At 38.3% G+C, this 25,746-nt stretch overlaps 1 protein-coding gene across 5 annotated transcripts in view; it reads right to left on the bottom strand.

The window, feature by feature from the left end:
- Nucleotides 1–9,434: 9,434 nt before the first annotated feature.
- LOC126354401 (peroxisomal membrane protein 2) overlaps nt 9,435–25,746 on the bottom strand; it is a 62,925-nt gene continuing 46,613 nt past the window's right edge. For all 5 annotated transcript variants that reach the window (XM_050004015.1, XM_050004047.1, XM_050004023.1 and 2 more), the window contains exons 5-6: nt 17,854–17,973; nt 9,435–9,787 (exon numbers count right to left, since the gene is read on the bottom strand). In XM_050004015.1, the coding sequence (XP_049859972.1) occupies nt 9,692–9,787; nt 17,854–17,973 (216 nt within the window). In that variant the 3' untranslated portion in view covers nt 9,435–9,691. The remainder of the gene's footprint in view (nt 9,788–17,853; nt 17,974–25,746) is intronic.

Raw genomic sequence — 25,746 nt, 5'->3', positions numbered from 1 at the left:
GCATTGACTGAATTATAATGTAGCTCTATTTGCATTAGATTCATCCTCCTCATTTCTTTTTTCTGAGTTGTTTAGAGTCATCGCTTATTTTTGATGTTTTTTGTTGATTTTTCCTGCATGATTCTTGATAAAAGCAAATGCAAATAAGTTGCATTTTATTGTATGTCATAATGATGTGCTACTAAAAGAATTTTTATTGTACAGATTATCTTCAGCAAAACGGAATCTCTTATTATTCTGAGTGGAGCCATCTGTGCACATTAACATCATTGCACTTATCTTCCTTTAACTTGCAATTTTCTCATTTTTTATCTAGATTTTTTTCTAATTATATGAGAAATTTGATAGTAAAATTGATTTTTTTTTTAAATCTTACACACGTAAGACCAAGACTGTGCAATATATAAATATTACATATGTAATCTGTAAATATTTAATTTAAATTATTTATTTATTTATTTATTAGCATTTAAAATACATTGTAATCACTTATCTGCAACCACAATTCTCATAATAAGTGTAATCCTGATATTGATTTAGAGAAACAAGCTCTGCATTGCTCTAAAGTGATGGTTATCATGGAGATTAGAAAATACTCATTAATTCCTCTCATTATAGCACAGCATGACTCAAATCACACTGAACATACTTAAATGAACCTCAGAAATGAAGTAGAACAGCAATGTAAAATATTTATCACACCAATGTCATTTAAAATAAAGTTCCTGTTTATGTTAAAATGTATTTTGAAATAATTTGTAATATTTGGGCAACAGTGGTAATTTAATGACAGCAACTGTACACAGTACATGGTCTTTCAAGTATTGTATTAAACCAATTTCAAAGATACATGTGATGTAGAGTAAAAGTTACTAACACTTTGAATGTATAACTTCACTTTTGGAGGTGAAGTACACATTATTATTGAAGAATATCTAAAAATGACATTTTCTATGATACATATTCTTAAGTGATGGCATAATTTCCTTGCTATGACATGGAAAGTGTGGTTCTAGTCAAGAAAAAAAAACATTCCAAATGTTGAAACAGGCATTAGAAGTGCATTAATATTGCTCACTCTGTACCCTTTTATATTATGTTTCCTGTTTCCTTATTTTCAGAGTAAAGTGTTGTGATTGTGCAATTGTAAGTAAAGTCTTAATTGATGTGTGTTCATAGCCGTAAAGTTTCCTGCGTATGCACCATTCCAAAGATACACTTCAAGTAATTTTTATGTAATTATTGTGTGTTAAGAAACTCTAGTCATTTATTTTAATTGAGTAGACAGTCATCAATAGATAACTAGTCAAAAATTTTATTGACCTTTGAAATATTTGAGCTTATATGGTCCAAGGGTTAAATAATCAGTGAAAATATGAAGTTTTATTTTCCACTGTGATCATCAAAAGTACAGATTAAACTGAATAAAAAATGTTTTGTTGCAATTGCTTATATATTACCAGACTTAATCCTGCATGAATATTACTGGTAATATTCATGCAAGATTAATCATTCCTCACATGATGGCAAAGGAATGTTTATTTCAAAATGTGAATAAATGCTATGAATTCCACAGGAAATCAGCAATTTAAATGTTTGTTTGCATGTGTTTCTTTCATATAGCATACTTTTTATTATTTTGGTGATAAGTGGTGTAGTTCCTCAATACCGAAAATTTCTATAGATGTTACATTCTAGCCTGGGAGAGTCGATTGTGTGTAACTGTATAGTGTGAAAAAACTATTCACTGATGATCTCTATAGTATTATTTAACTACTGAAAGTACCAGTTGTGATAAAAATAATCAATAACTGTGCCCAAGTATTTTGTAACATTTCCTGCTCTATAATTATTAATATGAGAGATTATTGTGCTGTGAATTTCCTATTTGATAAAAAGATGTCTGCAACAAAGTTGCCAGTTAATATAATAGACAGAAGCCAAAAAAAAATTTTATTTTCTTTCCACTAAAATTTGTACTGCTAGTTGCTTAACACACACATTTTTGTGTGAAACCTTCATGCCAACTATAAGCAGTGTGGTTATCATTATCCACATTAAATCTTTGAATGCCACTAAATGGAACAGCATTCTGTTTATTTCATTTGAAGAGCTAGGACGTTTTGTAACAGCTACAACTCTCTGCAAATCAAGATTGTAATATTCATTCTGTTCACTTATTCGTATTTATGATAACCTCTGAAGTAAAATGTATTTGGCCAAGGCCTTCTGCAGCTTTTAAACTGAACAGTTCCATGTGAGAAGATGAGATAGTAACATCTATTATTTCTTAAGCTAATTGCTAGTTATGAACTTTTCGCAATTTGCAGCTCCATGTTTATGCAATTGATGACAGTCCTTCAACAATTGTATTTTTCTGTCGCAATGGAACAAAATAATCTTCAAGGAATCCTCTTTTTTTTTTTTTAATGAATACATGGAAAACTAATCCTCAAAATGTGATAAATCCAGTTAAATTTTTTTTTTACACTTCCAACCAATAGCAACAATATACACATTTTTTGAGATTCAAAGTTCAGTATTGTATACATTCATTTGTTCAGTAGAGCAAACAGGCTATGGGCACATTTTCTTGGAAATTTCATTAAATATGTATATCAGGTTACACACAGTTCATGAAATGAAAACATTTTAATGCTTGAAATAATCACACTTTGATATTTTTTTTATATATATTTAAAGAGTTCCTTTCTTACATTAATGAAGTTCACAACCTTTTGGCTCAGTAAAATATTTCTAGATGTATATTACTTACAAAAAGTATAGCATAGTGTTCTGCTGCCCACTGTTACAACAGAAAACTGATATTTTTGCACTAAATTGTGATAAAAGCTGTAAGAATCCTGTCACCATAAAGTTATACATTATTCATGCAGTCCATGCTGAGACTGGGAGTGGTGGTCGATGGGAGCAACTGTAAATGAGAAATGCCTTTGCAGTCACCATCAGCCACTGGGCAGAGTGTCAGCTTGGATTACACAAATAGTATTTAATGTAAATTTATCTTTGTCAACAGCAGCAATTACGTTATATAATATCATAACTAAAAATAGTTTGTTCAGTGTTTATAATATTAAAAGGACACTCACAAATTAAATATAAAACAGTGATTAAGGTAGCTAAAGTTGATTAATGTCATGAAGTTGTAGAACATACGAGGGTCAGGGGTAAGTCAAAAAGTAATGCCTTCTCTCTCTCTCTCTCTCTCTCTCTCTCTCTCTCCATTCATCTATCTATCTTTTTCTTTTTTTAGTATAATCTCTGTCCATTTCCAGTTTTTGGTTCATCTTTTCATCTTTTAACAAGGGCATGTATTACAGTGAGGTAAAAGCACAGTCCTGCTTCCCAAGCCACTAACACACGGATGTTTTCATGGCTGCCTAATCTTCTAAGTGAATCCTACAATGAGCTCCTTTTAGTGGCCCGAACAGATGAAAACCTGACAGTGCCAGGTGAAGGCTGTATGGAGCACGACTTCCCATCTAGTTTTCACAGTCTCTTCCGTTGTATGACAACTGGTGTTTGGTCTTGAACTGTCATGTAGAGGGTTGTGACTTAGTGGACAGAATTTACTGTGTCCCTGAGTACTGCATCATAACTTTCCCTGCCAATCACACTGTTTTGAACTTCTTATTTGGTGAGTTTCCAAGAGGCTATTCCATTAACTGCCTCTCCTTTCTGGTGCAAAAAAATGAAGCCGTGTTTTATATCCAGTCGCAATTTTTTCCAGCAACTCCTCTCCCTCCAAATGGAAACAATATATGACTTTGGAGGTAAGTGTTCTTCTTGTTACCCATGTTGCACAAACTTTAGGGTATCACTATTGTTGAATAATCCTCACCACACTGCCTTTACTGAAGGATCATCACACATCTAGAGTCACCCGGTGGTCTTTAATTTACATGTGACAGGATCCTTATTGACCATACACCTACTCCACAAGCCTCTTCCATTTTTTTCAGTTGTGTGCACTAGTGCACTCATGTTCATCCTAGATATGTTCTCCATTGTGTTACCTCGCCACCGAAGTCTGGGTCTTCTGCCTCCTCTCGTTCGCTCCATTGTTCTGCAGAATGCTATTCTAGTTATTCTAGTCTCTCTTATTCTAGCTGTATGGCCTTCCAGTTCACAGTTCAATGATTGTACAGCTCTCACAATTCTTCAGTTTTTCTTGTCCTCCATTCCTTCTCATTTTCATAATATACAGGACCAAAGACTTCCCCACCGTATTTTTGTTTTGAATATTTAGTTTTTCTTCAAATTTCTTTCTAAAATTAATGCTTCACATCTGTAAAATGTTATGGGTATGATAGTTAATTGATACAAGTGCATTCTGAAGTTTGTACTAAGTGATATTTTCTTTAAGATTGTGATAAGAGGATGATTAAAAATTTGGCATAAGTATTTTAAAGGTGACTGACAACATAGTTCCAGCTTATTGCATTTTCATTTGGGTAACAGTGCAAATTTTCCTACTTTCCATGATTTCCTATTGTTTCATAGTTACTGAAGAATGATTATTTGATTCTGAGCGTCTAGGCTGTAAAATTTTCCAGTTATCAGCACCATAATTAAAACTTTCTACATTGGTAAATAAAATATCTTGACCTATATGTAACAAAATGCTTTTAAATGTAAATAACAGAGCTAGCAAAAATATAACAACCTGCACTTAACTTTAAGTATTCATTAGTAGGTTTCATTTACTTGCAGTCTCTAATAATTTGAAATATATGTTACCTTTGCCAGTTTATGATCTCATAGCTAATGAAATGCAATCAGCAAAACTGCAAACTAAAAGAAAATATTATAAATCAAATGTATTCAGACTCTGCAATTCACATTGCTGCTCTTGAAATGAAGGCAGAATAATCCATAGCAATCTCCTGGCATTTTAACTGAATAATTTATTCATCCTTTTTTTCTACTCTGTCCTACACTTATTTTCTTACCTTATTAAATAATGTGACTGGTTTGGATATGCCATTACTTTAACAGCAAGGCCTTTCATTATTACCAGTCATTATAAGTACCTGGAGTTCTTGGACAGAAAAGTACTTTTTGCAACTATGACAGAGCTTTCTGGCTGTTTATTATTTAAATCTGTCCTTTGTAACTGTTATCACTGCTCTTCAATGGAAAGATGAAATGCTGTTTTAATAGTTTCAGTACATAATATAAAGATTGGCATTCTAGTGTTATGTTGGAATTATTTGTAAGGAACCACCACACTGTTGCTAGTCAATGCACAGGGATTTTGATTAGCCCACAGGCACACCAATCAACTTTTCTTAACTTCACATCACTTGCGTGTTTCTGTAGCATTTAGGTAAAGGGATCTTTCTTGTTGATGTACTGTGTATTTGTGTTGTTTTCAGGAAATTGTTAATCAGCTACAATGACTTTTCTGTTGTGTTTATTGTTTGAGAACTTGTGAAAACTTACTGTCACAATGTAGAATTTTATGTGTGCTATTTATTAGCTGGAAATAATACTCATGTATTATGTTGGTTAATAAAATAGTATGATTAAAATAAACTGGCTTATATTTTTCTGATCACATACGTACAACCGCAGTCAATTCACAAGTGTGCAGCCCTTTCAGTTTCAGATAAATTGTTCACGCAAAAATATGCTAAACAAAACTAAAATATAAGAATTTGTGTCAAATGCCATTTCCACTAAAGGAAATATGACACTTCTGAGGACCCATTTTAAATAAATGATTGATGATAAAGACACAAATTGGCAGAATTCTGTACCTCTGTTCAATCCTTTTTGAAACAGTGCCCAATGGTCCACTGTCATCATAGTACGAGGGTCACTCCAAAAGAAATGCACACTATTTTTGGAAAAATACAGTTTTCATTCTGCATGTGTGAAAGTTTTACAGTGTGTGGATACATCCTTCCTGCTTGTTGTCAAACTTAGTTCAACCTGTTCCCATGAGTGGCACCGTCACAGCATTTCTTCAAGATGGCTGCTACACTTGACATTCATCAGAAGCAACGTGCTGTCATAGAATTTCTGCGCTGTGAAAACGAGACAGTGGGAACATCCACAAGGGGTTCGGAGATGCTGCTGTCGATCGCAGTGCAGTTAGTCGGTGGGCAAGCAGGTTACGTGATGAAAGCGGGCACGGCAATATTGAGGATTGTCCTCGCAGCGGCAGACCTCATACTGCACACACTCCAGACAATGTGCAGAGTGTTAAAAAATTGGTGACTGCTGACAGACGCATCACAGTGAACGAATTGTCACGATGTTGGGATAGGGGAAGGAAGTGTTTGCAGAATACTGAAAGTGTTGGTGTTAAAAAAGGTTTGTGCCAGGTGGGCTCCCAGGATGTTGACAGTGGCTCACAAAGAAACAAGAAAAATTGTATGCAGCGAACTTTTGCAACAGTATGAGAATGCTGGAGATGAATTTCTTGGAAGAATTGTGACAGGTGATGAAACATGGCTCCATCATTTTTCACCAGAGACGAAGAGGCAATCAATGGAGTGGCATCATGCAAATTCACCCAAGAAAAAAAAAAATTAAAACTGCACCTTCTGTTGGAAAAGTTATGGCCACAGTGTTTTTCAATTCTGAAGGACTCTTGCTTGTGGACATCATGCCAAGTGGAAAAACCATAAATTCTGATGCATATGTGACGACACTGAAGAAACTTCAAGCTCAACTGAGTCATGTTCGACCACATCGGCAAAAGCAGAATTTTTTGCTGTTGCATGACAATGCACGGCCACAATCCAGTCAAAAAACCATGGAAGCGATCACAAAACTCAGATGGACAATACTGAAACACCTGCCTTACAGTCCTGACCTGGCTCCATGTGACTGACTATCATCTCTTTGGGAAACTGAAAGACTCTCTTCGTGGAACAAGGTATGAAAATGATGACTCCCTTGTGCATGCTGCCAAACAGTGGCTCCAACAGGTTGGTCCAGAATTTTACCGTGCACGGGTATACAGGTGCTGGTTCCAAGATGGTGTAAGGCAGTTGCGAGGGATGGAAATTATGTGGAGAAATGTAAATATTGTTCCTAAAGGATGTATCTACACACTGTAAAACTTTCAAACATGTAGAATAAAAGATGGATTTAAAAAAAAAATAGTGTGCATTTCTTTTGGAGTGACTCTCATGCAAAATTTAATTACTACACAATGTTACGATTTCCTTAAACCTCAGAGTAAATATTAGCACACTCAGTACAACAATACAACTCATATCTCTCTCTCTCTCTCTCTCTCTCTCACACACACACACACACACACACACACACACACACACACACACACACACTATAAAGCAATGTTAGGGATTAGGATATAATTATCATTAAGCTTATCTAACAAGAATGAACAAGAAAACTGACCATGACCCTTTTGGAGGAGCCACTCTGATGGATTAAGCCAGAGGACTCTTGTTTCAAAATGAGCAAATCAGGATTTGAGTCCTACTGCTGCAGACCACAAGTCCTGTGTCTTAACCATGTATTTTTGCTCTTTTGTTACAATTTCCTGTCCTGCCAGTGAGGAGTTCGCTGTACATATTCTGCAATCTTGGTCTTAATAAAGACATGAGAAACGAGGAGGAAGGGTGGAAGACAGGGTAATATGCAAGACAGAGATTGCTGTTTAAACATTGTGCACAAACTGATAAGAGTGAAAACCTAAGTGCATTGTATGTAACAGAGGTGGGTGGGGGGCAGTGAAAAATAAGACAGGTAAGAAAATGAAAGATGTAGAAAACTAGAACAGAGTGAAGGAAGCAGTAGTTTATGTGAAGAAATGCTGAGGCAGAAGAAATTACATATAAATTATGGCTAGGTGGGTGGTGACAACCAAAGACATGTTGTAACACTAGTTCCCAGCTGCGGAGTTCTGAGAAACTGGTGTATGTGGGAAAAATTCAGATGGCGCGTGTGGTGAAACAGGCACCGAGGTCACGATTGTCATATCATAGAGCACGCTCTGTAACAGCATATTCTGTGTTGGCAGTATACACCCTCTGCCTATTCCCATTCATCCTAACTGATAATTTGGTGGTAGTTATGCCAATGTAAAAGGCCAAACAGTGTTAACATAGCAGTTGGTATATGACGTGTGATTTCACAAGTGGCTCTCCCTTTGATAGTGTATGTATTGCCAGTTAGACGGCTGGTATAGGTGGTGGTAGGAGGGTGGACACAGCAAGTCTTGCAGCGGGGATGGTCACAGGGGTAGGAGCCATAGGGAAGGTGGGTAGGTGCGGAAGGAGCATAGGGATAGCCAAATGGTAAGGTGACCGCTCGTGATATGCAGGAAATCCATGTTCGAGTCCCGGTCAGACATAAATTTTCACTGTCTTAATTCCATTCTACAGCTGATGGTGGTCATTATTCACAACTGTGAAGTCATCTGACTTACAAAGGTAACAGTTAAAAATGCAACAGTGGATTTCATCCCTAAAATCTTAGAACATCAGTTGGTCATATTACTTTACTGTTAACAGTAAAATACTCAGTCTATGGTTGGCAGCATAGAATGATGCGTGATCTGTAAAAGCCCTATTGAGAGCCACCCTTGGCACACATAAGATTAAACTCCTCTGTGGTCTTTCCTTTGTGCCTCTGCTCCCTAGTTCTCAATCAATACAATGCTGCCTAGCAAACATATGATGATGCAACATATCACAAGTACAAAATTAAGTTGCTAATGACTTGTGGACAGAACGTGGCGTGTATCATTGTCATACTGTTGGCTGGAGTACATATGTGAGCATGAAAATTCATTAATGGCAACGCTGATAAGCTCACAGTGTGAGCTAAAAAAAAGCTTTTAAAAGTTTTTTCTTTATCTTCCTTCCCTAGTATTTCACTTACATTACCTATTCAAGTCACCACAAATCACTGTCTTTAGTTTCAAGATATGTCGGGGAATAACTTCAGTAGCATCTTACTAAAAGCACCATTTTGGCATTCGTCCTAATTCTTTCAAGCAAACAGTACAGCTGGACTGGATCTAAAAATGGTCCCTCTCAAGTTACAAACTTGACTGCTGAGGAAATTTATGAACTTTTTGCCCTCTTCATCGATGCATTTATTCTGTTGTATTTACCATCCTGCCATAGTACAGTGAATAAATAAGTAAATCACTTGCTACGCTTACAACTGAAGTTTAAAGTAATCTACACTCATGAGAAATAAATGGATACTAATTCATCGTATGTTTGGAGTAGAAGTAGATGCTTGGAATACTTCCTTACTGTGAATCCCATTGAACACAACAAAATTTTGCTGTGAACTTATTAATGCCTACTTTATTTTTGTTCCAAAGTGGTAATTCTACAGTGTATAATTATTTGTTGAATACTGCAGGTCTATTATGCCCAACAGAAAAAGAGTAATAATTGTATAATTTGACAAAATTAAATTCAGCAAACAAAATTTTATTTTTACCCTCCAAGTTAAGCAGTTATAAAAATAAGATATAACACATTTGTCTTAAAAAAATACTGTGAAAACATAACAAATTAAAAATTTCAGGTCTCCCTGTACAAGGAATGTGAGGAAATTCACAATTCACTAAACACGAATGTAACAGGTTTTAATGTTACAACAGTACTTCTTTATCGTTACTTTCACTTTCTCCATGCAATAGTTTGCTGCACTGAAGATGGTCCTCTCATTGCTTATTTCCTTTCCTTTCTCTTGCTTGCCTCCTCTTTGCCAGATATATGATCCAGAAAAATCCTATCAAATTTGCGAAAAGCACTCTCAACTGCAAAGAAAAGAATCTCAATCAGCTTCAATTGACAATTTCTATCTGTGAAAGGTACTAAACACAACATTAAATACCAGATATACACTGCTGTTTAGTTTATCATCTTTTTAAACAGTAATTATTTATAAAGGGTTGTTGTTACCGCAAAACTGTGTATTTTTGAGGGAAAAATGCAACTTCCTAGCAGAAGTAATTTGGAAAAAAAGTGGAAATGCCAGGGGATTCAGACTTATGACAGAATTGTGGAGGTTACATGTTTTATGATACCAAGTCCTTCCTTTAATGGTTCCCAATGGGTGTATTTAAATTGGGTAAAGATATTATCTACTGCTAGATAAAGTTAGCTGTGCTGATTTTGCATGAGGATGAAAATGCTTTGCCACTTTTTTATATTGTTTAAAAGAATAAGTATATAAATAAATGAAACTACTGTTCACCAGCACATTTGGAAGCAGATGAAGGCACTCATAAACAATGTGACTGTCACAATAAATGGTTCATGAATAGGTTACAATGTCATGTTAAGGCAAATTAATTTGCTACATAATCTGCTCTCAAAGCCAATGAAATTGTAAAAGAAAATTGGCATGTCAACAGGCTCAAAGTGGGCATAACTGTACACAATAACCTTAAAAAGACTATCATAAATTGTCATGTATGGCTACAATTCTACAATCAAATCTTGTTTAAATGGTTGCTGAGCCTTGGTTCCTGAATTTGAGTATCAGTGCTCTGGTGCCAAGATTGCAAGTGCTATGGTGGCAACAACAATGAAAAAATTATGTTTAAGCCATTTACCCCTGCGTCCATCTCTATGTACTACTATCAATCTAAAGAATCCACACAGTGTCACTAGAAACCATTTATACTTTCCACCGCCATATCTGCAAAATATTGTCCACCAACATGTTATTCCAATTACTCAGCTATTCATATGAATTCTTGTATAAAAAATGATAAGTTCGTAGGCATGTTGTAAACGAGCACAAAAATGCTACTACTGGAGCAGAAAAAAGACAAATATGCTTCTATTTAGTTAGTTAGTTATGTGTTCCATTGATCAGTAGCATGGAAAAACCGTTATGATGTGGAACGTGTCAAATTCACAAGAAATGCACACAGAAAACAAGTTTTTTTTCTCCTTATACCTAAATATTTCTATTATTTATCCCATTCCCTTAAATGGCACAAAATGCATATATTATATCTCCAGATTCATTTACTCATATTCAAGAATTCATCTATGGTATAGGAGTTGTCAAGGAGGTAGGATTTCAACTTGTTTTTGAAACTATTACTGCTGTCTGTCAGACATTTTATTTCATCTGATAATTTATCAAAAAGTTTTATAGCAGCATATTTTACCCCTTTCTGTGACAAAGATACGTTAAGTAAAGGATAGTGTAGGTCTTTCTTTTTTCTGGTATTGTAATCATGAATGTTGCTGTTGATTTTAAACTGGTCCATGTTGTTGAGAAAAAATTTCATTATTGAGTAAATGTACTGTGAAGCAGTTGTAAGAATTCCTAACCTTTTAAACAGATGCCTACAAGATGTGCGACTATGGACCCCACACATTACTCTAATTACTTTCTTTTGAGCAGTGAATACCTTTTGCCTAGGTGTTGAGTTGCCCCAGAATATTATTCCATATGACATCAGAGAGTGGAAGTATGCATAGTATGTTAGCTTACTAATTTCTACATCCTCAAAATTGGCAATTATTCTGATTGCAAAAGTTGCTGAACCTAGTCACTTTAGGGGATCCAAAATATGACTTTTCCAATTAAGATTCTCCTCTATACGTACACCCAAAAACTTAGTATGCTCTACCCTGGCTACTGACTTCTTTTGATGTGTTATGTTTATTGAAGGAATTATACTTTTTGCAGCAGAAAATTGGATGTACTGTGTTTTTTTCTTCTTTTTTTCAAAGTTCAGAGCAAGCCCATTCGCAGAAAACCAATTAATGACTTTTCCAAAGACCTTATTTGTATCATTTTCTATCGGACTTTCTTTTACTGGATTAATAATTATGCTTGTATCATCAGCAAACAGTGTCAGTTCAGCATCTTGTTTCACATAAGAAGGGAGGTCATTCACTTATATCAAGAACAGGAGGGAACTCATGATCGAACCTTGTGGAACACATAATGTAATTTCACCCCAGTAATATGAAGTGGGAAACTCCTCTGAATAACTTGAAGCATATAAAGAGACTTTTTGCTTCCTGTTCTGTGGATATGACTTAAACCACTCATATGCTGTTCCATTTATACCATAGAACTGTAATTTCTCTAACATAATGTCATGGTTCACACAATCAGATGCTTTGGATAAGTCACAGAATATTCCTACTGGTGACATTTTACTATTTAAAGACTCTATAATTTGGACAGTGAAATTGTATATTGCTGTCTCAGTGGAACAGCATTTCTGAAATCCGAACTGTGATTTACTAAGTATCCCATTACTGTTGAAATGGCTAACCACTCTTGAGTACATCACTTTCTCAAAAAATTTTGAAGATGCTCATTATACATATCATCCCAGTTTACATTTCCTAAACTTTCCCTGAAGTGATCTATACATACCGGGTTGAGTGCCCTCACTCTTTTATTTAATGGTTTCTGAAGTGTATGCCCTGTTAGGTTTTGTAAGTTAAGCAGTTGTGCATCATGGTCAGATCATACATTTACCACAGGGAAAGCATGTGTTTGTTCTACATCCTCTTGCTGTACAAATACATTATCTATTAGAGTACTACTGTCCTGAGCTATACGTGTAGAGAAATTGATCACTGATTCCAAGTTATGTGTTGTTAACAACACTTCTAGTTCACTTTTCTTATCAGAATTGCTTAGAAAGTTAACAATGAAATCACCACAGATTAATAACTTCTTCTTTTTGACTGATTTAAAAGTAGTGCACAGCTGCCTTATTCTATATTCCTAACTCACTGTCATTATCTCTTTGTGTCTGTCAGTCATTGTCTTCTGTGCCAAAGCCACAGTCCCTTGGTCCTGACCTACTATTACAGTCTCTTCTTGCTGTCACTGTCTCCATCTTGCTATAACTTACTGCTAATATCTCACACCTTCCCTCCTTGCTCTCTCTTCCCACTGTCTCTGTCTCTCGCTTCCTCATTGTTGATGTCACATACTCTGAATTCGGTGAGAGCCATTGATAATGAGAGACACTTTCTCTTCATTCCTCCCCCTTGGCACTGTCTCCTTCACTCTTTGCCTAACACAGCTCTGTCACGAAGTCTGTCTCCTCTTCCTCTCACACTGCCTTTGTCTCCTTCACTCTACATTGTCTACTATCTTCTAGTATTTATAACTTTTCCATCTTTTGCCACAGCCACTGTCTTCTTCTCTCTCAGCATAAAAAAAGCATGAATATCTTCACATGACCAATTTTTGGGAAGGTAGAATGAGGCAACTGGTACCTCACTTTTCAGTTGGGATCTTTTAAACAAACAGGAACATATTCACATTTTGTGCTCCAACAGGAACATTTTTTCACTGGTTCTCTTCTTTTCCCTGCTGCAGTAGAGCATTTAACTCCTATGAATGTGTACTTATGTGCAAATGAAAAAAACACAAAACAAATTTTGGGCCTCAAACCACATTTTTAGTGGAAAAAAAATTATATATACTGTATATATATAAAAAAAAATGCATGTGCCTCTGTATTACAAAATGGGGTTCCCAGATGATAATGGAGACACTTTACAGCATATTTCTCTGTGCTATGTCACTTTATAAACTATGTTTTTGGCTCACATCGGTCTTTACGTATACAAGTAGGGTATCTTTCAGCCTCCATACCTCGAAAGTAGACAAAGCTATGGAGAAAATTTTAACGGTTGTTTCAGATCAAGATCTTAGGAATACATTGTAAAAATACAGCCATTTACTGTGCACAGCAGTCTCGGAATATGTGGCTTGGTTTTGGTACCCAAAAAACAAGTTTTTGGGCTATTTCTCACTAATGTATAAAGATTTTTGAAAACAGGGACATGTCTCTTCCAGATAAATACCTAGAGAACATGCAGTTAAAATTTGAGCAATTTGCTTTAGTTGTTTATTATCTAGATTTTGCCTTGTACCAGATTTTATGAGTAGAAGTAGAGTACTTTAAACCCGTGTAGCTTGGAAACAGATAAAGATATCAAGAAAATTTTCAAGTCATTAAGGATCAGACCTTAGGAATATATCATGAAAATTTCAGCCATTTGCTGTATATAGGCATCTTGGAATCCTCAGCCGGGTTTTGGTGACAGTGAAAGCATAGTAAAAAAGACCCTTTTTGTGGGTTTTCTGAGGAACTGCCCATGAACTAATGGTGCTTCCATAAGTCCCACCATGCCCACTATAGACCACATAAAAAGAAAAGTGTGTAATATTCATATTTTGACCCTGCACTGTAGGATAATGATATTAAAGTGACCCTTCTGTTGGGTATATAAATAGTCCCAAGCCCAAGGGCTATCCAAAAAATGTGACCCTACCTTTTTATCACCTGAAATATGAGCACTGGAAAATCTAGTTTTTATTTGCGGCGTTTTGGAACATATGGATGCTGTCGCATCAATCACCTCTACTCATAAATTATATCACACTGAACTTACAAATGTTAGTGTAATTCAGTATTAACCTATCCAGTTCCATCATCATCTATTACTAATTATCTCCATGGGTAACCAACTACAAACAAGGGAAACAATAACTCTCATTTAAATCAACCAACCGTCACACATTCACAGACATTCAAATCAGTATTGCCAGAATATATTTTTCGACACCTGAGCCATTATACACAAATCAAAAAAAGTTTTGCATCACCTCAGTTCTGACAGTTCCTGAACCTGTACAGAAAATTGGAATAAAAATCAACATAAACTTCATTTCTACCCTTTTTATTGCACATGAAAACCACACATTGCATGTCGTGCCCCCATACAGTGAGACCATCAGAGGTGGTGGTCCAGATTGCTATATACACCAGTGCCTCTAATACCCAGTAGCACGTCCTCTTGCACTGATGCATGCCTGTATTCATCTTGGCATACTATCCACAAGTTCATCAAGGCACTGTTGGTCCAGATTCTCCCACTCCTCAATGGCGATTTGGTGCAGATCTCTCAGAGCGGTTGGTGGGTCACGTCGTCCATAAACAGCCCTTTTCAATCTACCCTAGGCATGTTCAATAGGGTTCATGTCTGGGGAACATGCTGGCCACTCTAGTCGAGTGATGTCGTTACCCTGAAGGAAGTCATTCACAAGATGTGTGCAATGGGGGTGCGAACTTTCGTCCATAAAGACAAGTGCCTTGCCAATATGCTGTCGATAAGGTTGGAGGATGGCAGTTGTGTATTGTACGCCATTATGGCACCTTCCATGACCACCAGCAGTGTAGGTTGGCCCAACATAATGCCACCCCCAAACAGCAGTGAACCTCCACCTTGTTGCACTCACTGGACAGTGTGTCTAAGGCGTTCAGGCTGACCAGGTTGCCTCCAAACAAGTCTCTGACGATTGTCTAGTTGAAGGCATATACAACACTCACTGGTGAAGAGAACGTGATGCCAATCCTGAGGGGTCCATCTGTACTGCGCTGCATGGTGTTGTGGTTGCAAAGATGGACCTCGTCATGGACATCGGGAGTGAAGTTGCACATCATGCAGCCTATTGCGCATAGTTTGAGTCATAACATGACGTCCTATGGCTGCACAAAAAGCATTATTCAAGATGGTGGCGTTGCTGTCAGGGTTCCTCCGAACCATAATCCTAGGTAGCGGTCATCCACTACAGTAGCAGCCCTTGGATGGCCTGAGTGAGGCATGTCATAGACGGTTCCTGTCTCTCTATATCTCCTCCATGTCGAAACAACATCACATTGGTTCACTCCGAGACGCCTGGACACTTTGCTTGTTGAGAGCCCTTCCTGGCACAAAATAACAATGCAATCACAATCAAACTGTGGTATTGACCATCTAGGCATGGTTGAACTACAGACAACATGAGCTGTGTACCTAATTCCTAGTGAAATGACTGGAACTGATTGACTGTTGGACCCCTTCCATCTAATAGGCACTGCTCACGTATGGTTGTTTATATCTCTGGGTGGGTTTAGTGACATCTCTGAACAGTCAAAGGGACTGTGTCTGTGATACAATATCTATAGCCAAAGTCTATCTTCAGGAATTGTGGGAACTGGGGTGATTAGCACAACTTTTTTTGGTGTATGTACACATATGATTATAATGTCTATTCCATTCTCTTGATATTTCCTCTGCAAGTGAAGGGTAATAATGTACTGGAATAATCATTTCCTCCTCCCCCCCCTCCTCCACCCCACCCCACCCCACATCCACTCCTATCCCATTTGCAGATGGTGTATGGGAGTAAAAGATTTCATTTTACTGTCATGATTTTTAAGTAAAATAAAAGTTAGCTAAAGTAATACTTCTTAACTTGTGTTGGAATGTGGGTTTTCAGAATTTTTAACATCTGTATGATGCACAGGGAATTTCCCATGTAGTCTTCCACTGGAGTTTGTGAACTTGGATAGATAAAAATCTACTCACCAAGTGGTGCCAAAATAGGCACATAAAACAAGGTTATAATTATGCAAATTATAATGAGGCACAATTATAACCTCCTTTTATGTGCGTGTTCTGCCACCACTTGGCGAGTAGATTCTTTTATCTATCCAATTACATTATACGTCAAAAATTTATTTGTTTTCATTGTAGTTTGTGAGATTTCAGTGATACTATGTGTGGACTAAACAACCCATGATGAAATGGCAGGTACTCTTTGAATCATATCTACAACTCCTATTAGTGAAACTTGGTAATACTTAAGGATTCATTGAACAAGGTGTTCCAAGTGACCTTGTTTATGAGTAAATTAAATTTCTTCCGAATTCTTCCATTAAGTCTCAGACTAGCATCCATTTTTCACATGGCTATATGTAAGTGGCCATTTCATTTTAAACTGGGTGGACATTTCAGGGTACTTGATCATTGTGACTGGTCATCAATTTTGTAATTAAATGATCTTCCACCTTCACAGATTTGTAGAGTGGCAATTCACTGAAAATTCTGACCACTGGCATAGGTAAATTGTCTGAACATCACTGAGTGAAGAATATGGGACACACAACAATGGCCAATACAGCATTAAATCATCACCAAAGACTAATAAGAATCATTTATAACAGTTTTATCATGCCATACACCTCTTCATGTACTCTGGCATGGAACAAGAAGAGACCACAAATGATCTTAACACAATGAATCTTTCATTGTAGCATAAATTTTAAGACATGATATTCAGTATTCACATGCACTTAAAACATTGTAAACATCTCAGGGCACATACCATAGTGCGAATCTCATTTTTATGCCACTTTGATACCCTGTATGTAATGTAGGTAGCTGCCTATTTAGTCAAATAGCTCTGCAGATGACCTACTTATAGACCTACAAATGCTGATCAACCATTACAGATCATTTCAAAACAGAAAAATTTAGGCCATTTATACAATAAATATTTATTTCAATATGTTGTGGAGCACATTACTTCCAATAAAAAACTTTGTGATTGATATTTAAGTGTGTTGAGTGGTAGAGGCTGTATGTCAGCCATCCACAATTCCTTATGAGGAACCTTGTGTTCACTGTGTTGCCTGTTTTACAGGTACATGTGGAGGTCTGTACAGACCTGGTTAGACAGGATGGATGGGAGAATCAAACACAGAGTGATTTAGATCGACTGCATAAACATGCTGCATGCTATGTTCTAGCTGGCAACACCGCTCCCATCACAAACATTAACCAATAACAAAACTATTTCATTCAAACTGTAGAAATGTTGCTCAGTTTCAGGTAATGATATGTGGGAATTTGGAACATTTGAAAGAGCTTCAATCTACGGGGAACTATAGGTATTTGGGAGAAGTATTATTCCAACATGTGATCACGTTACTGTATTTACCTGCAATTAATTTTGTCACTTAGTTGTATAAAGAGAAAAGTTTTGATGAATTACCATTGGTGGTACTAATCTTAGATTCAGATACTGCACTACTGTTAACCAAATCCAATTGGCTCTGACGGTGGGTCCATAGATGCGTAGTAGCTGCCCGATGGCTTCATTGTGTGATTTTCCCTAGGAAATAGAAATGAAATACAAAGTAAAAACACACAATACATTACTAGTGAAGAATAGGAACTATCTTTGGGAGAAAAGAACTATAGGAAGCTGCATGCTGCTGCTGAAAATTCAAAATTTAGTCTCTGAAAGTTGCAAAAAAGAGGAGGAGGAGGAGGAGGAGGAGAAGGGGTGGAATGGCAGCTCGTGCAATGTTCAACCAAATCCTATTTGAAATCAAGAAGTAACAACATTAAATGGAAGAAGAATCAATTAGTTCAGTTAGTAGTGTAACCTAAGATCTCATAGAATGTTTCTTCCTTCGTATGATATCTATAATTCAAGCTTTTGCAACCAATGGTTGCTTCATCAGGAAAGAGGGAAAGACGAAAGGATGTGGATTTTAAGGGAGAGGGTAAGGAGTCATTCCAATCCCGGGAGCAGAAAGACTTCAGAAAGACTTACCTTAGGGGGAAAAAAGGACAGGTATACACTCGCATACACACACATATCCATCCGCACATACACAGACATAAGCAGACATTTGTAAAGGCAAAGAGTTTGGGCAGAGATGTCAGTCGAGGCGAAAGTACAACGGCAAAGACGTTGTTGAATGACAGGTGAGGTATGAGCGGCAGCAACTTGAAATTATCAGAGGTTGAGGCCTGGCGGGTAAAAGAGAGGATACACTGAAGGGCAAGTTCCCATCTCCGGAGTTCTGACAGGTTGGCGTTAGTTGGGAGTATCCAGATAACCCGGACGGTGTAACACTGTGCCAAGATGTGCTGGCCGTGCACCAAGGCATATTTAGCCACAGGGTGATCTGATCCTCTTAACCAACAAACACTGTCTGCCTGTGTCCATTCATTCGAATGGACAGTTTGTTGCTGGTCATTCCCACATAGAAAGCGTCACAGTGTAGGCAGGTCAGTTGGTAAATCACTTGGGTGCTTTCACACGTGGCTCTGCCTTTGATCGTGTACACCTCCCGGATTACAGGACTGGAGTAGGTGGTGGTGAGAGGGTGCATGGGACAGGTTTTACACCGGGGGCGGTTACAAGGGTAGGAGCCAGAGGGTAGGGAAGGTGGTTTGTGGATTTCATAGGGATGAACTAAGAGGTTACGAAGGTTAGGTGGACAGCGGAAAGACACTCTTGGTGGAGTGGCGAGGATTTCATGAAGGATGGATCTCATTTCAGGGCAGGATTTGAGGAAGTCGTATCCCTGCTGGAGAGCCACATTCAGAGTCTGGTCCAGTCCCGGAAAGTATCCTGTCACAAGTGGGGCACTTTTGGGGTTCTTCTGTGGGAGGTTCTGGGTTTGAGGGGATGAGGAAGTGGCTCTGGTTATTTGCTTCTGTACCAGGTCGGGAGGGTAGTTGCGGGTTGCAAATCTGTTTTCAGGTTGTTGGTGTAATGGTTCAGGGATTCTGGACTGGTCAGATTCGTTTGCCACAAAGACCTAAGGTTGTAGGGAAGGGACCATTTGATGTGGAATGGGTGGCAGCTGTCATAATGGAGGTACTGTTGTTTGTTGGTGGGTTTGATGTGGACGGACGTGTGAAGCTGGCCATTGGACAGATGGAGGTCAACATCAAGGAAAGTGGCATGGGATTTGTAGTAGGACCAGGTGAATCTGATGGAACCATAGGAGTTGAGGTTGGAGAGAAAATTCTGGAGTTGTTCTTCACTGTGAGTCCAGATCATGAAGATCTCATCAATAAATCTGTACCAAACTTTGGGTTGGCAGGCCTGGGTAACCAAGAAGGCTTCCTCTAAGCGACCCATAAATAGGTTGGCATACGAGGGGTCCATCCTGGTACCCATGGCTGTTCCCTTTAATTGTAGGTATGTCTGGCCTTCGAAAGTGAAGAAGTTGTGGGTCAGAATGAAGCTGGCTAAGGTAATGAGGAAAGAGGTTTTAGGTAGGGTGGCAGGTGATTGGCGTGAAAGAAAGTGCTCCATCGCAGTGAGGCCCTGGATGTGCGGAATATTTGTGTATGAGGAAGTGGCATTAATGGTTACATGGATGGTTTCCGGGGGTAACAAATTGGGTAAGGATTCCAGGCGTTCGAGAAAGTGGTTGGTGTCTTTGATGAAGGATGGGAGACTGCTTGTAATGGGTTGAAGGTGTTGATCTACGTAGGCAGAGATACGTTCTGTGGGGGCTTGGTAACCAGCTACAATGGGGCGGCCGGGATGATTGGGTTTGTGAATTTTAGGAAGAAGATAGAAGGTAGGGGTGCGGGGTGTCGGTGGGGTCAGGAGGTTGATGGAGTCAGGCGAAAGGTTTTTTAGAGGGGCCTAAGGTTCTGAGGATCCCTTGAAGCTCTGCCTGGACATCAGGAATGGGATTACCTGCCAGTCTGGTTGAGAGTTATGTGGGTCTGAAAGATGCCAGTCTGGTTGTGAGTTACGTGGGTTCTGTAGCTATATACGTATATATAAAAACAAGGATGATGTGACTTACCAAACAAAAGCGCTGGCAGGTCAATAGACACACAAACAAACACAAACACACACACAAAATTCAGCCTTCGCAACCAACGGCTGCCTCTTCAGGAAAGAGGGAAGGAGAGGGAAAGATGAAAGGATGCGGGCTCTAAGAGAGAGGGCAAGGAGTCACTCCAATCCCGGGAGCGGAGAAGCCGTTGGTTGTGAAGGCTTGAATTTTGTGTGTGTGTTTGTGTGTCTATCGACCTGCCAGCACTTTTGTTTGGTAAGTCACATCATCCTTGTTTTTAGATATATTTTTCACACACACACACACACACACACACACACACACACTATATATAAGATTCCAAGACTTACCAAGCGGGAAAGCGCCGGTAGACAGGCACAATACAATAACACACAAACACACACACAAAATTACGAGCTTTCGCAACCGACGGTTGCTTCGTCAGGAAAGAGGGAAGGAGAAGGAAAGATGAAAGGATGTGGGTTTTAAGGGAGAGGGTAAGGAGCCATTCCAATCCCAGGAGCGGAAAGACTTACCTTAGGGGGAAAAAAGGATAGGTATATACTCACGCGCGCACACACACACACACACACACACACACACACACACACACACGCATACGCACACGCGCGTGCGCGCGCGCACACACACACACACACACACACACACACACACACACACACACACACACATCCATCCATACATATATATACAGACACAAGCAAACATATTTAAAGGCAAAGAGTTTGGGCAGAGATGTCAGTCGAGGCGGAAGTGCAGAGGCAAATGTGATGCTGAATGACAGGTGAGGTATGAGTGGCAGCAACTTGAAAGTAGTGGAGATTGAGGCCTGGTGGATAACGAGAAGAGAGGATATCTTGAAGGGCAAGTTCCCATCTCCGGAGTTCGGATAGGTTGGTGTTGGTGGGAAGTATCCAGATAACCCGGACGGTATAACACTGTGCCAAGATGTGCTGGCCATGCACCAAGGCATATTTAGCCACAGGGTGATCCTCATTACCAACAAACACTGTCTGCCTGTGTCCATTCATGCGAATCGACAGTTTGTTGCTGGTCATTCCCACATAGAAAGTGTCACAGCGTAGGCAGGTCAGTTGGTAAATCACGTGGGTACTTTCACACGTGGCTCTGCCTTTGATCGTGTACACCTTCCGGGTTACAGGACTGGAGTAGGTGGTGGTGGGAGGGTGCATAGGACAGGTTTTACACCGGGGGCGGTTACAAGGGTAGGAGCCAGAGGGTAGGGAAGGTGGTTTGGGGATTTCATAGGGATGAACCAAGAGGTTACGAAGGTTAGGTGGACAGCGGAAAGAGACTCTTGGTGGAGTTGGGAGGATTTCATGAAGGATGGATCTAATTTCGGGGCAGGATTTTAGGAAGTCGTATCCCTGCCCTGCTGGAGAGCCACATTCAGAGCCTGATCCAGTCCCAGGAAGTATCCTGTCACAAGTGGGGCACTTTTGGGGTTCTTCTGAGAGAGGTTCTGGGTTTGAGGGGATGAGGAAGTGGCTCTGGTTATTTGCTTCTGTACCAGGTCGGGAGGGTAGTTGCGGGATGCGAAAGCCGTTTTCAGTTTTTGGTGTAATGGTTTCCATGTGGAAGTTTCTTTAGACAGGCACAATAAATAAAACGCACACACAGAATTTATAGCTTTCGCAACCGACAGTTGCTTCTTCAGGAAAGAGGGAAAGACGAAAGGATGTGGGTTTTAAGGGAGAGGGTAAGGAGTCATTCCAATCCCGGGAGCGGAAAGACTTACCTTAGGGGGAAAAAAAGGACAGGTGTACACTCGCACACACACACATATCCATCCGCACATACACAGACACAAGCAGACATTTGTAAAGGTAAAGAGTTATATATGAAGGTTATGCTGACAGACTGTAGCATAGCTCAAGATCTAGGTTGGACTGAAAGGTGCCAGTCTGGTTGTGAGTTAAGTGGGTCTGAAAGGTGCCAGTCTGGTTGTGAATTAAGTGGGTTCTGTAGCTATATTTATGTTCTCACTGAAAATCCTTATTTTCCTACTCTCTTATAATATTTTCAAGTTTTTGAAGGTGTTAATAAAAAGACCATTCATGCTGAAAGCCTCCATCTTCCCATGCCATTCAGGTGCTTCAGAATCTAAAATATAAACAACAGTATGATACAGTTCCCACATGGGAAGTCTGCAGAAATTTTTCCAGAAGGAAGAAAGACTCTAAAATTTGCCATTTAAATAAAGAAACAGTTGGTCAGTTTTGAGGCTTGACAAGTCATAATTTTATAGGTGATACAAAAAACTTATTACATTGCAGAGAATTGATGGTTAACCACTCATTATAGGGCAGATGAGGGGCAGGTGCAAAAGGACAGGGCAGCTGGCTTATGGATGCCCATACTGGTTGACAGCATCAGGGGTCAAAGTTGCTGATGGGCTGTATCACTTAATTCAATACTTCCAAAGAAATACAACAGACTGAGAGCTACGAGATAAGGCTGCAGACAGACTGTACCATAGAAATTATGGATATAAAAATTGATTAAAATGAAAACAAAAATACACATAAACAAACTTCAACCTTTTATGATAAAGCAAAAATGAAGTGAATAAATATTTTAAAATGTAACAAATGGAATAAACAAATACATGACTAAATACAATATAAATTACAAAAGACAAACATTAATGGTGGTGTAATAATAGAACACCATATTTACACAGGCCTAAATGTACTACGGCAATGTGCTATACGATGTCCAGACAATTACCTGCAGGAAACAGGAAACAAAAGTCAAGATGGCAAGCCACAAACTGAGTTCAGTTATCCTGCCTATGAATTCAGCATTCTGCAGATGTTTTATTTTGCTCAAAGTAAGACATAGGACAGCAATGATCCAAACTAAAGAATAGTTGCAATGAATAATCAATTGGTATTCAAGATTATTAGGAAGTATGTTGTTGTTGTTGTGGTCTTCAGTCCAGAGGCTGGTTTGGTGCAGCTCTCCATGCTACTCTATCCTGTACAAGCCTCATCATCTCCAAATAATGACTGCAACCTTCATCCTTCTGAATCTGCTTAGTGTATTCATCTCTTGGTCTCCCTCTACAATTTGTACCCTCCACGCTTCCCTCCAATACTAAATTGGTGATCCTTCATGCCTCAGAATGTGTCCTACCAACCAATCCCTTCTTCTAGTCAAGCTGTGCCACAAATTCCTCTTCTCCCCACTTTCATTCAGTACCTCCTTATTAGTTACATGATCAACCGATCAGATCTTCAGAATTCTTCTGTAGCACCACATTTCAAAAGCTTCTATTCTATTCTAGTCAATGTTCATTGTCCACGTTTCACTTCCATACAGATACTTTCAAAAAAGGCTTCCTGTCACTTAAATCTATACCTGATGTTAACAAATTTCTCTTCCTCAGAAACGCTTTCCTTGCCGTAGCCAGACTATATTTTATATCCTCTCTACTTTGATTATCATCATTTACTTTGCTCCCCAAACAGCAGAGCTCATCTACTACTTTAAGTGTCTCATTTCCTAATCTAATTCCCACAGCACCAACTGATTTAATTCGACTACATTCCATTATCATCATTTTACTTTTGTTGATGTTTATCTTATATCCTCGTTCCAAGACACTGTCCACTCCATTCAGCTGCTCTTCCAGGTCCTTTGCTGTCTCTGATAGAGTAACAATGTCAAGTTTTTATTTCTTCTCCATGAATTTTAATTCCTACTCCAAATTTTTCTTTTGTTTGCTTTACTGCTTGCTCAATATAAAGACTGAATGACATTGCGGATAGGCTACAATGGTATCTCACTCCCTTCTCAAACAATGCTTCCCCTTTGTGCCCCTCGACTCTTGTAACTGTAATCTGATTTGTGCACAAGTTGTAAATAGCCTTTTGCTCCCTGTATTTTACACCTGTCACCTTCAGAATTTGAAAGAGAGTATTCCAGTCAACATTGTAGGTTTGCCTTTCCTTAACCTATCTTCTAAGATAAGTTGTAAGGTCAATACTGCCTCGCGCGTTCCAACACTTCTACGGAATCCAAACTTATCTTGCCCTAGGTTGGCCTCTACCAGTTTTTCCATTTGTTTGTAAAGAATTTGTGTTAGTATTTTGCAACCATGACTTATTAAACTGATAGTGTAGTAATTTTCACACCTGTCAGCACTTGCTTTCTTTGGAATTGGAATCATTATATTTTTCTTGAAGTCTGAATGAAGAAGCATAGTGGACATCAAATGAAAATGAGACAGATTGGAAAAAAATTAAGTGTTTACCATAAGTTTTAATACATTTATCGCCTATGAGTGCCTTCATGGAAAAAGTTTGTGGTTGCCTACAGAATCATGACTGTACCTAGGGATGCCACCTTTCAAGAAACCCTGAGCTGGACAACATCTCAATAATACAAAATGAAGCATATACTAATAGTTTACAACAAATATCATGAGTAATATATCCAATTTGTTGTACCTGTAATTTTTAAACATATGAAAATTTATTTTTAAAATTGTGTTAACACAAAAATTTTAAAAAAAGTATTCCTCCTTTTCATTCTTGTTCATGATATATAGATTTGCCATTTAAGCATGAAATGAATTAACAAAAGAACATTCACATGCAATATAGTAAGTTCAATTCAAAGTTCAGATGAAAAAGACAGAGGAAAAAATCTTGAGAAATGACCAGCAGTAACATGATCACTGTTTTTTTTTTATTTTTGAATGCATATTTTTCATTGTTCTTTACTGCTTTCAGCAGCTCTTCACCATCCCCCAACCCCCTCCCTTTCAGAAAGTTCAAGAATTCATGACAACTTTCAGAGAAAGCCACTTTCAAATTTGAGAGTAGTTCACTTTTATTTGAAGTTCTCTTTCCACTGTGGCCATGGATATCTGATTTTCTTTCTTCTGACCACTGGTTTTTCGTCGTACTCAAGATTCTTTCAGTAAATGAGTGACTGGCTGGAACTGAAAATATGTATGATATAAGCCTAAGCAATTGTTAAAAGGAAATGTCAACTGTGGTCTGCTGCTTGAAGAAATCTACCAAAATCTGGTCTTCTACTTTACATTTGTCACGTCCAGCATGCGAATTCCAGAAATTGCAGAAAGCATTGTATAACTGATCTTCACTCAGTCTGAGATTCAGTTTGTTGGTTGTCTTCAAAATATACTATCACTGCAGATGAAAATCTTGTTTTTTAAGGGAAAAATTTGTGAGACAGGGCACACTGTTCTCAGAAAAATCATAGTTCTGGGACAAATAATCAATGCAATGAGACAATAAAGATTGTGCATCATT

Source organism: Schistocerca gregaria, chromosome 1, assembly GCF_023897955.1.
Source record: "Schistocerca gregaria isolate iqSchGreg1 chromosome 1, iqSchGreg1.2, whole genome shotgun sequence".
NCBI classification, from domain to species: Eukaryota; Metazoa; Arthropoda; class Insecta; order Orthoptera; family Acrididae; genus Schistocerca; species Schistocerca gregaria.
The sequence above is the reverse complement of the archived record's forward strand: the minus strand, read 5'-3'. Positions and strand labels throughout refer to the sequence as shown.